Source organism: Grampus griseus (genome assembly GCF_964374135.1).
Source record: "Grampus griseus genome assembly, chromosome: 9".
Taxonomy (NCBI): Eukaryota; Metazoa; Chordata; class Mammalia; order Artiodactyla; family Delphinidae; genus Grampus; species Grampus griseus.
This window is the reverse complement of record NC_139003.1, coordinates 31982988-31997090: the sequence shown is the minus strand read 5'-3', so window position 1 is coordinate 31997090 and position 14103 is coordinate 31982988. Positions and strand designations below refer to the sequence as shown.

Sequence of the window (14103 nt, the reverse complement as noted above, 5' to 3'; positions counted from 1 at the left end):
ACTTATAAAATTATTTTATTAAGAAACAATTTCTAATGTAATTCATAAAATCCAAGTACAGAATGCATCACTATTAGAGTGTAAAATAGATGTAATAATGTATTAATGGTATCCTGGTTCTGCAATACGTTTTTGCTCTCTTTTGCAAACAGGATTTCTTACAAAAGCAAGAATATAAGACACTGGAATATAACTTAACAACTACAGAAGTAGTGATGGAGAATGTAACAGCCTTCTGGGAGGAGGTCAGATATTTTTTGTTTTTGTTTGTTCTAAATATTTAAGCTTTGCTTGTTTGTGGTTCTGGTTTTCATCCGAATGGGCAATAAAGTTAGCATGATGATAGAACTTATTTTATAGATTAAGAGGTAGAGGCCCAGGAATATTAAATACGATAGGCAAGCCTCGTTATTTTTCTCTAAGTCATGTAATTTGCTTCACATAACAAATTAGGAAGTAATACAAAGCTTATAGGTTTTGGAGCCAGATAGAACAGGGTTTGAATCCTGGTTCTGCCATTTACTATCTGTGTAATCTAGACCAAGTTACTGAACTTTGTGGAGCCTCCTGTTCTTCATCTATAAAATGGGAATATTAATATATACCTTGCAAGTTTGTTGTGAGGATTGACTGAGATAACTTATGGAAAGTATTCAGCATAGTACCATGCACATGACAGTTCCTCACTAAATGCTACCCTCTCTGATCTCAAGTTCCAATCCAATGCAATTTACATACACCAGTCACCATAAAGATGTATGAGAAATAGACCAATGTATTGTTTTCTACTATTTTTACTTATTTTAATTCACTACTAAAAATTCTGTAGTAAATATTTCTCATGGTCAGAAAAAATATTATCAATGATTTTTCAGCTTCTAAAGAAGTAATATTTGATTATTGAGAATACCTGTTGAGTTCCTCTTTCCTTATCATTTTTTTATGTTGAGTAAACATAGGAGTTATGAAACCAATGTCCCACTTCTACATATTTCACAATATCTTAAATTGGTTTTATTTACGTAAGTAACTTGACCTCAAGGGCTTTACTATACTTCATTTTTTTAGACATAGGTAAGAGAATAATTCTTTATCTGCCCAGAAAAATTGTGGAGAGGTGTGTGGATCCAGCTGATTTTACTTCTTTGATTTTAGGAATTTCAAATGCCTTTCTAGGCATGAAGAAAAATAAGAAGTTTGACAGTACTTACAATTGTTTTTCTAATCTCCATTTCACTCTGCTTTCATCTAATAAAATAGGTAGCATGCTTGAGCCCTTACAATCTGCCAGGTACTAGATAAGCACTTTATATGTTTTGTCTTATTTCTCATAACATTCCTATGATGAAATCTTAATGTTTCCATTTTGCTGATAAGGGAATGGAGGCTTAGGAAGGTTACAGAACCTGGCTCAGCTCACAGAACAGGCAAGGGCTGAAGTCAGGTTTTGGACCCAAATGTCACAGACTACAACTCCTTCAGTGAACCTTCCATCTGGCTGTATCCTCATCCTCCAGACTCTGTCAGCTGTCAAATTCTGGATACCCCTTGGTGATATTTACCCGAGATAGTGGTGCTTGTTAAATCTCTGCCATCATGTCTGAAACTTCAGCACCCATATGAGAAATCCTTCCACTACTGTCCTCAGAACTTATGTTTTACAGTTAGTTCAGAAGCTTCCTTTCAGGGTCACATGCTGAGCTTGGTGAGCACCTAGACTTACTCCACTTTGGAAATGTCACACTCTGGAATCTCTTTCTTAGTTCAGAATTTCCTAACCTTAGCTCTCTCAGTCTCTTCATCCCACCTTTACTGCCTTCCAATTTCATGAAGATTTCCAGGCTCCTTAGTTCTCCCTTTTGGACTACTCCTGGTTTAACCTTCACCAATGACAACACCAGTCACTTCAGTTCTTCTCCCAGCAGCACCCTCAATTCTCTTTTCCTTTCACTGAATCTTTTGCTACAAAACATTCACTTGATATCTTTGACAAAGGAGGTGCTATCTGGGAAAATCATATACTCTAGTCAGTTATAAGTTTTATACAGTTATTGTTTCAACTTCAAATGGGCCTATAAACTTTCTTGGGAAATCTTTTCATTTGTATTTAGTTAATTTTCTTTACCATTTCTCTAAAAGCTTTTCCAGATTTTTATCACTTTCCTGAAACTCCCAATCTCTCCTAGGTTCTGCTCACCCCCAGCAGATGGTCTTGACTTCTGTAAGATATAGAGAAAATATATAGATGCTATAAGATATGCAGCATCATGTATGCATACTTATAACTTCTTTCTTTGCCCTTGGGATTATTTTTTTCTTCTCTTTCTTATCTAAGTGAAAGATGTATGCTTCCTCCTGCCTTTGACTAAACTGTTATCATCTTGCTTCGTCTTCTCAGGACATGGGGCCAGCAATTAGTCTCTCTCTACAAGTTTTAACATGTTTTTTTCAACTGACTCCTTTTCACATTTAAATATTTTCAAGTTAAAAAAATTTCTTCTCTGACTTTTGCCCACCCAGCCTCATCCTCCAAGCTTTATCATTCTGCTTCCTTTGGCCATCAAAGCTGTTCTTACTTCGTCATCTTTTATGACTTTTCCCTGCTGCAATCTGGATTCTGCCCTTACCAATATATTACAACTTTTCTTTTAAAAATACTTATTTAACTTAGCTTTAGTGAACCACTCTTTCCATGTCATCTTATATTCCGACCATGACTTCTAAGTCTTCCCTGCCTGCCTCTTCAATGGTGATGGGCCACTGTGTCTGCACCTAGGCTTCCTTCTGGCATTTCATGCTCTCTGGGTGACTCAGGCTCACCTGACATCAATGTGCTGATGACTCTCAAAGGCAAATCTTTAGCCCCAGTTTCTTTCCTGAACTTCATACATTATTTCCAAATTCCCTGCAAGCTCCTCAAGCACTCACATTTATCACTCCCCAAGCTTCATAAATCTGCTCCTTCCATTGTCTTCTCCACCCATTTGATGATGTCACCGTTCACCCAGTTATTCAAGAGGCAAGTCCCTGATGAGTTATATATGACTCTTCCCTCACACCACACAAGCTGAATAGGTACAATTTCTATTTATGTATTAGGTAGCTGAGCTTTAGGGATTTTAAGTAACTAGAACAAGGTTATACAACTGGTTAGGAGAGAGCCAAAAGGTCAGCCTAGGTTTCTCTGCCTCTAATTAAAAGAAATGGACTAATGTTTTACTGTATACAAAATACTTTCATATATATTACCTAATTTAAAACCCTCAACAACTCAGGAGACTGAAATTCAGAATGTCATTATTTATTACCCAGCTAGTTGAGAAGATGAGACAGAGACTGAAGTAAAGGCAAAGGATATCATAATTCTTCCTCTGACAACCACAGGGGACTTGTAAACATGGAACATGTTCAACTTTACTAGGTATCAAATAAAAATAAGATCAATAGTGAGATTCCATTTTCACCTATAAAACAGAAAAAACAGAACAAAACAAAATAAATCCCAAACCAGAAAGCAACAGTGTTGATAATGGTTCCTCAAATCTAGCACTCTCATACCTTAATGGAGGAAAATTTGGAACTACTTTTCAAAAGACTTAGAATTTTTGCTATACCTTTTGCCCTGGAAATCCCACGTTTGGGAATTTATACTTATAAAAAAAAAAAGAGATTTGCTCCAAGATTTATAGCAAAGTCCATGCATCACAGAATTATTAAGTTAAAAAGAAAACCATATAATGTCAAAAATAGAGAACTATTTATACTTTATCCATGCTCTTGGATACTATCCTGCAACTTAAAATTATATTTAAAAGAATGTTTAATGATATGTGAAAATATTTATGATTTATTGTAAGTCAGAAAAAGCAGGTCACAAACCTTATGTATAATTTTTCCTTAATGTTGTAAAATATCATATATATGATTATATATATATATATATATATGTGAAGGAGTGGAGGGGTATCATTAAAATGTTAAACATGGTTTCTTTTCAGTGGTAGGATAACAGGTGATTATTTTTTTCTTCTTGCTGCTTTCCTCTGTTTACCAAATTTCCTGAAATAAGTGTTTTACTTCTGTACTCAGAAATTAAAGTTATTAGTAAAAACAACCTTCCATTGGTCCAAGGGTTTATTGGATAAAAGTCCTATTTCTAAGCATGGCACATGAGCCCCTTAATAGCCTGCACTGCCCACCTTACCAAGGATACCCTTTGTCATCTTACCATATACATCTCACCTAGCCACTCACCATTCCTGAGATGTATTTTGTTCTTTTAAGCCTAAAATGTGCATGCAGATCCTTCTTCCTGGAACACCTAGACTATTTCTTGCTCTTGTGAAATAACCACTTACATCCTTCATAGCCTAGTACTGTGTCATTTACTTGGTCAAATTCCAGACTGAGTCAGTTGCTTTCTCTAATGCGCTCCTATAGGACTTGGTGTGAATTTTCAGTTGTAGCACTAAACACATTGCAGTATTAATATCTAGCCATATGTTATTCTCCTATGTGGGATTTCTGAAGTGGTCTTTTTAAAAAATATTTATTTGTTTATTTGGTTGTGCTGGGTCTTAGTTGCGGCACGTGGGATCTTTGGGGATCTTTAGTTGCAGCATGCGGACTCTTAGTTGCCGCAAGCGGGATCTAATTCCCTGACCAGGGATCGAACCCAGGCCCCCTGCATTGGGAGCATGGAGTGTTAACTGCTGGACCACCAGGGAAGTCCGTGAAGTGGTCTTTAATACAGAGGTGATGCTCAAGAAATGTCTATTAGTTAAATAAATGAATAAAGGAATAACAGATGCCTTTGTCTCATTTAAAGACTTTTCATTGCCTACTTCTTAAAAGCTTTGCTTTTAGTTATCTGTTAACTGAAAGGGGTGTTAGCCATCCATATCATAAGAATTCAAGCAGTGGTCTTTAAGCTTAATTGCTTATGTATGCCCTAAAATAGTTCTGAAAAACTATGTATATCTGATACATTTTAAGTTGACTTTTCAACTTAAAAACTAATTTTTCAACATAGGTTTAAGTGGTGGCAAAGAATGTAATTCTTGTCTATTGTATATTGTTTTCATATGTTAAATAATTTTTTTCAAAACTTGGGAGCTGCAGTTTCAGTGCAATTTCATGGGAAATAAATGAATTTATGAAGTCAGGTCTCATTGTCAAGCCAATCAGCTAAATGTGACTTGCTTTATGTCAGGAAAGTGTGACTTGACTTTAAAATACAGATAATAATTTGTATTAAATTATTAACTCATTAAAATTAAATAAATAATAAGTTAATTAAAATATCTTATTTCTCAATTCATTTCTGAAATCTGATTCTGAGATGATAAGACACATAGATCGCCATCAGTTTGAAACTTGGGTGAAATAAGATGTTACCTCCTTCAGTATTTCTGGCTTTGCTTTTATGGGATCACCTTTCAGGAGAAAATCATTCTCTTACAGTCCCCTTGTTTGTATTATTGAGCTTTTTACACTCCAGAAAATGCAATGTAACTAAACTTAGGGCTAGTGAGAAGGCTGCCTCTTCTGTGTAAAGTGAGGGAAGGACAATTGTGAGCAGGAAGTGGGAAAGAGAAATGACAAACAGCAGGCAAATTCTCAGGCAGACTAACTTTAGGAAGGAGTACTTTTGCATGTTGAGGATGTGGGAATACATTCCGTTAAAACTGTGTGCACTACCTTCCTCCTGATAATCTGTAGTGCTGTTTACTTTGGTTTGAAGACCACTACCCTAAAGCTTTCCATGGGGCAGTAGAGAAGCAGGGCACTTTCAAAAGAGAATTCTTTCTCCCAGCTACTCTTACAAAAATGGAATTCATTCAAATCATATGGCAGTATCATCATATTTACACTTAATAATAGCTAATTAAAGAAATGCTTTGAGCTTCTCAGAGGAAGGTACTACCAGCATGATAGAGCAGAAGATCTGGGTTGTAATTCTACTCAGGCCTACTACTTACGTGACTTTAGTTGCTTAACTTCTTTGAGTCACAGTCTACAGCTTTGAAAGAGGATTATAAAATCTACCTCATATATTGTTATTCTACTGAAGATTAAATAATTATGTTTATGTACCCAGCCTATAGGAGAGGATATATATTTATGTGTGTGTATATATTTACATCACACGCACACATATATATAGATAGATACCTTTATATATGTAGATAGATATCTTTAATTAAATTTGGCGGTGAGCAAGAATCTGAGAAATTGAAATTATTATTATAATTTTCAGATGTTTTGGATTATGTGCTCTAGAAATCATGTGCTATCAATTGTGTGCTGTAAAGTATGGGTCATGTGCCATGTGCTTTTCAAACTAATCATACATAATGCAAATAGCTATTGAATATATCTGAAAAACATGTTTGTTTTTTTACAGGGATTTGGGAAATTATTTGAGAAAGCAAAACAAAATAATAACAATAGAAAAATTTCCAATGGTGATAACAGCCTCTTCAGTAACTTCTCACTTCTCGGTGCTCCTGTCCTGAAAGATATCAGTTTCAACATAGAAAGAGGACAGTTGTTGGCCGTCGCTGGATCTACTGGAGCAGGCAAGGTAGTCTCATTTATACCTCATTATGAAGATCTTAACTTGACATGATTTTCTCCTTTCTTTTTCTAGTTTGTCTGTAATGTAATAAGGTGTTTTGGAGAAATTCTTACATTGGTATTAGGAGAATACTTGGATATAGAGTTCCTTATAATATAAATTATTCCACTGATAGCATCCTCTAGCCTTTTATTTCTTCCTATTATTTTCAGTGACTTTTTCTTTTATATCTTTATATTTTGGACACTGCTCAGCACAGCGTCATGCACATACAGGATGAGCATTCAATAACTTTATTGAACAAATAAAGCATCCATTTTTACCAGTCCGTGGCACAGACATTTTCTCAGAGCTGGTCCAGGAAAATCATGGCTTAGATTTTACTTCAGTAACTGCATGTAAAAGGTCCCATTTTGTTGACATTAGAATTTTGGAGAATGGACTCAGACTTGCTTATGATTTATTATGAGGAAAAATTATTGAGTTGGGACAGTTTTTTGAAGGCAATACATAGGAATGTTAATTTATTCAGTGCTGGTCAGCCTCAACACCTGCCCCCACCCCAACTAATTATAAACCATGGATATTTGGAGATATATCTGACAAAAATTAATAGGTTAGAAAGCTAAAGGGTCAAAGTTTATTGTCAGAAGAAGACTTTATAGTGATCTTCAAAGACCTGAGTTATTGTTCAGATAATTATAAACACTTGTCGTCTTTATCTAGGAAATAAATTTAAAGGGCATGAAGGAATAAAATCAGGGATAAGAAAGGGCCTCCTGGCTTTGGAATGGGCTACTAAGGATAATAGGTATTTGCTTTGAAAGTCTATTAAAAATAGGTTCTTCATCCCATTTGATTATAATTTTAGCTTTGATGAAAGAAAAGGAAGGAAGGAAGAAAGGGAGGGAGGGAAGAAGGGAGGGAGGAAGGGAGGGAGGAAGGAAGGAGCAGTGCTGCTATAAGATAAAAATGTAAATAAAAATAGAAATACTCCTGAAAGACAGTTATTTATTAATGTCTAATTTAGGAAGAACCATATTTTGAAGAATTTAGTCTGAGACGTGGGAAACAAAATGCCATAGAAAATTTCTAATCATTGAATTTGGTGTTCATAGTGCTAGTGATATACAGTTTGCTTATTTCTCTCTCCAGGTACGTTCTCCCACATGAGAAACAGGCCTTTCAATAAAGTAGCTGTAGTTGTGCATTTTCTTCCTAGAAAAATGTGTTTCTTCTTCAAGTGCTACTTTTGTCTTCTATTTCTTGTATAATATTACTAGCAATTATCACTATTAAAAGAAAATGATACCATAGGAGGAGTTGCTAATAAGCAAGTCACAGATGATCTAAACAAGAATGATTGCTTGTGAGCACACAGTAATAGTATTTCACAGAATTTTTTTAATTAATTTTGTTTAGGTGTTTAAAATTGCTTCTTTAAAGGTGTAAACAAATAGCTTTGGGATTACAGATTACAAGACTTAACCAGCAATTAAATTTCAGGCAACTCTATTAAGAACTGATGAGCAGATAATTGCTGGCTGGAGTTACAGTTGCATCTTCTGGGAAGTAGACATGAAGATGGAGTCAGATGGAGGCAGTGACCCCTTAGGAATAATTAAACCCCTCTGAGAAACAACTTGGCAACTCAGTCTAGGAGGATGTCCTTTCATAGTATAGGAATGGAGCATTTTATAATCTTATTAGATAAAAGGTCTAACTAAAATATAAGATAGAATAATTGAAAATATTCACATTTCAAGATAATTCCTGCACCACTCAATTTGGTAATTTGTATATCCAAAGCCTTAAAAATAACCAAATAACTTGTCGATTTGTATGACTTATCCTAGTATGTTTGCAGAGATTTTATATATTCATCACAACATAGTTTCAGTAGCCCAAAATTGGGGGAAGCCCTAAATATCTAACAATAGGGGATTGATTAGATAAATTTTGGTGTAGTTATATAATGGCATGTTATTCAGTCAGGCTAAGGGATGTTAAAAAATGACTCTGAAGATACTCTTAAGTGAAGAAAGACAACAGGTTATAAAATAATATGTACATTATGATCTGCATTTTATAAAAGCATATATATGTGTATACTTGTGTCCAGAAGGACATTATGGATCAAGTAGCTATCTCTGAGATTTTGGTTGTATTTTATATCTCTGGAAATCCGGAGATATAAAATACAATAAGGTCAGGTATAAGGATTAGATAAGGAAATGTATAGAAAGCCCTTGATGCAGTACTTGGAACAAAATACATGCTTAATAAATGGTAGTTGTTTATACTGTTGTTAAAACTTTGTAGAAAAGCAAGAAAATGCAGATAGAACAAAAAATATCAGGGAAAAATGCACATTATTCCTAATTTTACCTGTTAGGGATAATCGGGTAAATATTTTGAAATATTTTTCTTCTAGACATTTTCCTATATATATGTGTTTATAAAAACCAAAATAGGATTATTCTCTAATACTGTATTGTAACCAATTTCACTCAGATAGAAATCAAACACATCACAAAGCTTTATCTGCAGAACACAGTCATTTGCAATGGCTGCATAGCATTACATGTTTTTGTTGAATATTCAGATTATTGCCAAGTTATTTTTGTATAAATGATGTTGTGATGGCATTCTCTATTATTTGTAAATCGATTGATCTGTATCTTTGTGCATTTCATAATTTTCTAATGATCAGTTTCTAAGACTAGGATTGCAGAGTCAAAGAGTTTACAGATTTTAAAACCTAATTTTTATTGGACTGTTTAATTTTTGAATAAAACACACGTCCTAGTCTCTTAAAAAAACCCAGTAAGGTCAGGTTTAATTTTATCACTCTCCCTTGTTATTAATGTCTAGACTGTAGGGGAACCATGTCTTCTTTGTTTTTATATTCCAAGGACTATCATAGTACCTAGCATGTAATAGGTGCTTGATATAAATTTATTTAATTGAATGTCTTTGGGAAAATGAATTTTGGGGGTGTTCTAATCTACATTCAATATCTTTCATTTATGAAACTTCCTTGAATTATTTTAATTAAGCAGTACTGGTGTAAGAGTCTACACTCCTGGGTATCCCCAACTAAAGGCTGCCTTATGGTATCGCCCCCAGGGTGTGGGAATTTTTAGTTCTTCTGTTGTCTACACAACTGAAGCAGGTCTGTGGCCTTGCTGACAACCCCTGACAGCACATAGTCTCTGTCTTCTGCCCTGGCTGGCCTTGCTCTGGAACTCTTAGGTTGCTCTGCTAATAACTGAGCATCAGATGTGTGGAATGGCTGTTGGCTTCTGTTTTTGCTTACTTTTTAAATAAAATACAAAGTCTGCCAAGTTTTATCAATATTTGGTATTTTATATATGTATTATATTCAATGATGTTTACATTTAACTTCACATCTCTCAAAATACCAAAATATTGATAAATGTTTATATTGATAAATATTATATATTTATCTATATAAGTTTATATAGATAAATATTGTTAAATATATAGTTAACCTTTGTATTTAATATATACAAACCTATATTTAACCTGTATATTGTGTGCATATATATGTATACATATATGTGTATATATACACATATAATATATGCCTACACATATATATATTTATATATTATATATATAGATATGTAATCCATATATAATCAGATCCATTCCATTGTTGGGATTTATAAAGCTGTTCTATATGAAAATAACACTTCTAGTTTTAATTTTTATATAGAAGAATTTTATGTAGAAATAAGGAATTTTGGAATTTTTTTCCCTATACAATAAGAATTTTAAAATTTACTGAACTAGATATCACAAAGATGTCTGTCTCTTGTCCCTCCTTTCTTCCTAATATATTTTAGGTGATATTATTATTTATTAAAATTAAAAATTCTGGAAAATTAAAATGTATAAAAAGTTGAAAAATTTCCCTCTCACTTCTGTTTCTCCTCTGCTTATTTTCCACTTTCCACCATTTCTCCCAACCCAGGCAGCTACTCTTGTTAATTTTTTGAATGTATATATATTATATATATCGCTGTATAGTATTTTATTGTTTGGTTAGAGGTCTGTAATGTAATGAGTCACCTATCGATTGACATTTGGGTTATTTCCAGTGCTTAACTAACACAAAGAATGACGCTATGACTAATCTTGCATATATGCCATTTAGCACGCCTACAAGTATTTCTGCAAGGTAGCTTCCTAGAAATGGTGAAGCATTTGTATATCTGTCAAACTTCCTGAAGGTTGCATCAATTTATTCACGTGCCATACAGTCCATATAAGATTGCAGATTTATCCACAGCATCCCCAGCAGATGGCATCTAATTTTTTAATTATTTCCAGTCTCATTGGGTGAAGTCGTATGTCAGTGTTTTTTTCAATTTGCACTTATTATGAATAAAGTACAGTATCTTGTCATATGTTTAAAGGCCACTTCTATTTTAATTTTTGGTAAAATATCTGTTTGTATACTTTGCACAATTTTCTAATGAGATGTTAGTGTTTTTCCTTTTGATTTTAAGATCACTTAAGAGGGAAATTATTCCTTTGAGTGATATAACTTGCAAATATTTACTTCAGTTTGACATTCTTTCCTTTCATTTTCTGTGCACAAGATTTTTTTTAACGTGATTTAATTTATCTTTTATAGCTTCTGGATTTTGAGTCATAGAAAGGCTTTCTTACTCCATTTTTCTTTCTGTTTTTTTTAAATTTAGGCATCCTTCAATGTTTTCTTCAAGTATTTTATGGTCTTATTTTTATACTTATTCTTTGGCCTGTTTGGAGTTCATCATGCATATGGTGTGATATATGGCTACAGTTCTTTTGTTTGACCTCCAGTTGGCTGTTCAGTTGTTCAGCACCATATACTGAATAGTCTATTTTTCTCCACTGATTTTAGATGACATCTTTATCAAACACTAGTTCTTTTATGCATTTGGATTTGTTTGTGTAGTTTTAATTCACTTCCATTGGTTTCTATATTTATGTACCAGTAATTCACTGTTTAAAGTTATTGAGCCCTTCTAATTTAATATAATGTATCATATCATTAAATTATTGAGTAAAATACAATATCATTTAGCAATTATATTGAGTAGGTACTTTGTGCCAGGTACCATTCTAGGCCCTGAGGATATAGTAGTGAACAAAACCCACAACATACCCTCTTCCTCAACCCAAGAGGCTCACATTCTAGTGGGAGATATACATATGTGTGTGTGTGTGTGTGTGTGTGTGTGTGTGTGTGTGTGTGTATGTCATATGATAGTAAATGCTATGAAGATAAAACAGAAAAGAAGATTGGTGATAGCGGTGTGATTTTAAGCAGTGGAGATAGAGAAGGCCTCATTGAAAGGTAACATTTGAGCAAAAAATTGAAGGAGGTGAGAGATTAGGTCATGTGGCTCTCTGGGGAAGTCTTCCAGGTAAGGGGTGGAGCAAACCTGTGAAATGGGACTGTGTCTGTCTAGTTCACACAACAGCAAGGAGGTCAGTGTGGTTGGCACAGTGAGCCATGGAGAGTAGAGCTGTCAGAGAAGTAATGGGAGCCACACCATTACTTGGGACCTTGTAAAAAGGCTCTGAGGGACTTACAAAGGGCCTTGTGAGGAGTTAGGCTTTTGTTCTGAAGACATTAGAAACCTTTGGAGGGTTTTCAGTAGAAAAGTAACATGATCAGACTTACATTTTGACAGGGCCACTTTGAGAATAGATTATAGGAAGACAAGGGCAGAGCAAAGACGTAAGTTAGAAGGCTATTGTATTTATTCTGGCAAGAGATGATATTAGCTTAATCCAGGTAGTAGTGGAAGAAGCCCTCAGATTCTGAACATGTTTCCAAGAAAGGTACAACGGCATTAGATAGATTGAACAAGGCATATGAGAAAATGAATGAGCCGTCAATAAATGTCAGCTGTTACTAATCTTTCCCTGACCTCTTCCAAACCCATCCCAACAATCTGAATTAGGTGCCCCATCTCTGTGAGCCTCTATTGTAGCATTTATCACACTCCATTGTAATTGTCTCTTTTATTCCTCTTTGTTTTATTCCTGTTCGTATCTTTTGTGCATAGCAGTATACCTAGAACAGGAAGTGCTTAAACTTTTTTGAATTGAATAAATTAATATAGAATCTTTAAAAATTAGAAGAGTTACTTCTGCTTAGGATGACAGTTGGAGGCACGTGCATCCTGAGAGTGATTTCATCAAGTGATTTAACGTAATAACAATGGGTTTATTTCCAGACTTCACTTCTCATGATGATTATGGGAGAACTGGAGCCTTCAGAGGGTAAAATTAAGCACAGTGGAAGAATTTCATTCTGCTCTCAGTTTTCCTGGATCATGCCTGGCACCATTAAAGATAACATCATCTTTGGTGTTTCCTATGATGAGTATAGATATAGGAGTGTCATCAAAGCATGCCAACTAGAAGAGGTAAGTAATTATGTGAAAAATATCTGATTATGCATATGAAACCTTCAAACTAGATATTTAACTTTTTGCTTAATCAATCTGTATATATTAATCACATTTCCACAATGGGTAAACTGTGAGTAAATTAATTAATAAAATATATGACCCCTGCTGTAAGAAGCTTGCAGAAACATAAAGAAATTACAATTTATTTTTTAAATGGTGGTCTGGTTTGGTTACAATAAAAACTCTATGAATGGTAAGAATTTTGTACACTTATTAGTGAGACAGATGTCCTCCATGGACATTTATATAGCATATATTTTTTAAAAGGTACTTCAAAATTACATAAGAGGATTTTAATTATTTTAATAACACCATAGCCTAATGAAACAAACATTGACCACCAGTAGGGAATCAGCGGTTAAATTGTGATTATATCTCATCCTTTGGCCTTGAACGTGTAACCATACAACTTTTAGTGACTAATTCTCTGAAACAGAGGCAAAATTACGATGACTCACTTCGTGACAATATCGAGGAATGAGCTAATCATCTGGAAATACAGAAAGCATTCCAAGTGAAGTCAGTACATGGATCTTGTACTATTCAATACGTAAATTGCATAATAAAGGGTTCAATAATTATCGATGTTAATGGTAGGGAATATATCATTATGAGGTTGATCAGCAGGGAAAATATCACATTATGAGGTTTATCAGTAGTATTGCCTGAATAGTGATCTTGATTCAAAATCACTATCCTTGGTAAATGGCATTTGACATTAGTAGATTCCTTTAAATCAACTTTTATGAAAAAAATTGCAGTGGAATAAAATGAAGCTTAAAATGCAGCGCAAGAAAAATAGAAAAAAGGCTAATTGTGGATTAGATAGAAACTGCAGTCCTTACAAAAGAGGGCTACATCCTTGAACAAATGGCTTTTTATGTATATACTGACTCATTCAACAGTAGTTTTTAAAAGCTCCATTCTCTTATTTTTCATACACTCTGAAAGCATAATAAAAATGAAAACTATCCTGAAAAATACTGGATTTACCTTGAAGAAAATATTCCTCATTCCTCAAAA

The 14103-nt window shown here is 34.1% G+C and overlaps 1 protein-coding gene across 1 annotated transcript in view; it reads left to right on the top strand.

Annotated features, from left to right (window-relative positions):
- CFTR (CF transmembrane conductance regulator) overlaps positions 1-14103 on the top strand; it is a gene marked incomplete at its 5' end in the record, with an annotated part of 192659 nt that overhangs the window by 66375 nt on the left and 112181 nt on the right. The window contains 3 exons of the mRNA XM_082662061.1: positions 153-245; positions 6407-6586; positions 12844-13035. Of these exons, the coding sequence (XP_082518187.1) occupies positions 153-245; positions 6407-6586; positions 12844-13035 (465 nt within the window). The remainder of the gene's footprint in view (positions 1-152; positions 246-6406; positions 6587-12843; positions 13036-14103) is intronic.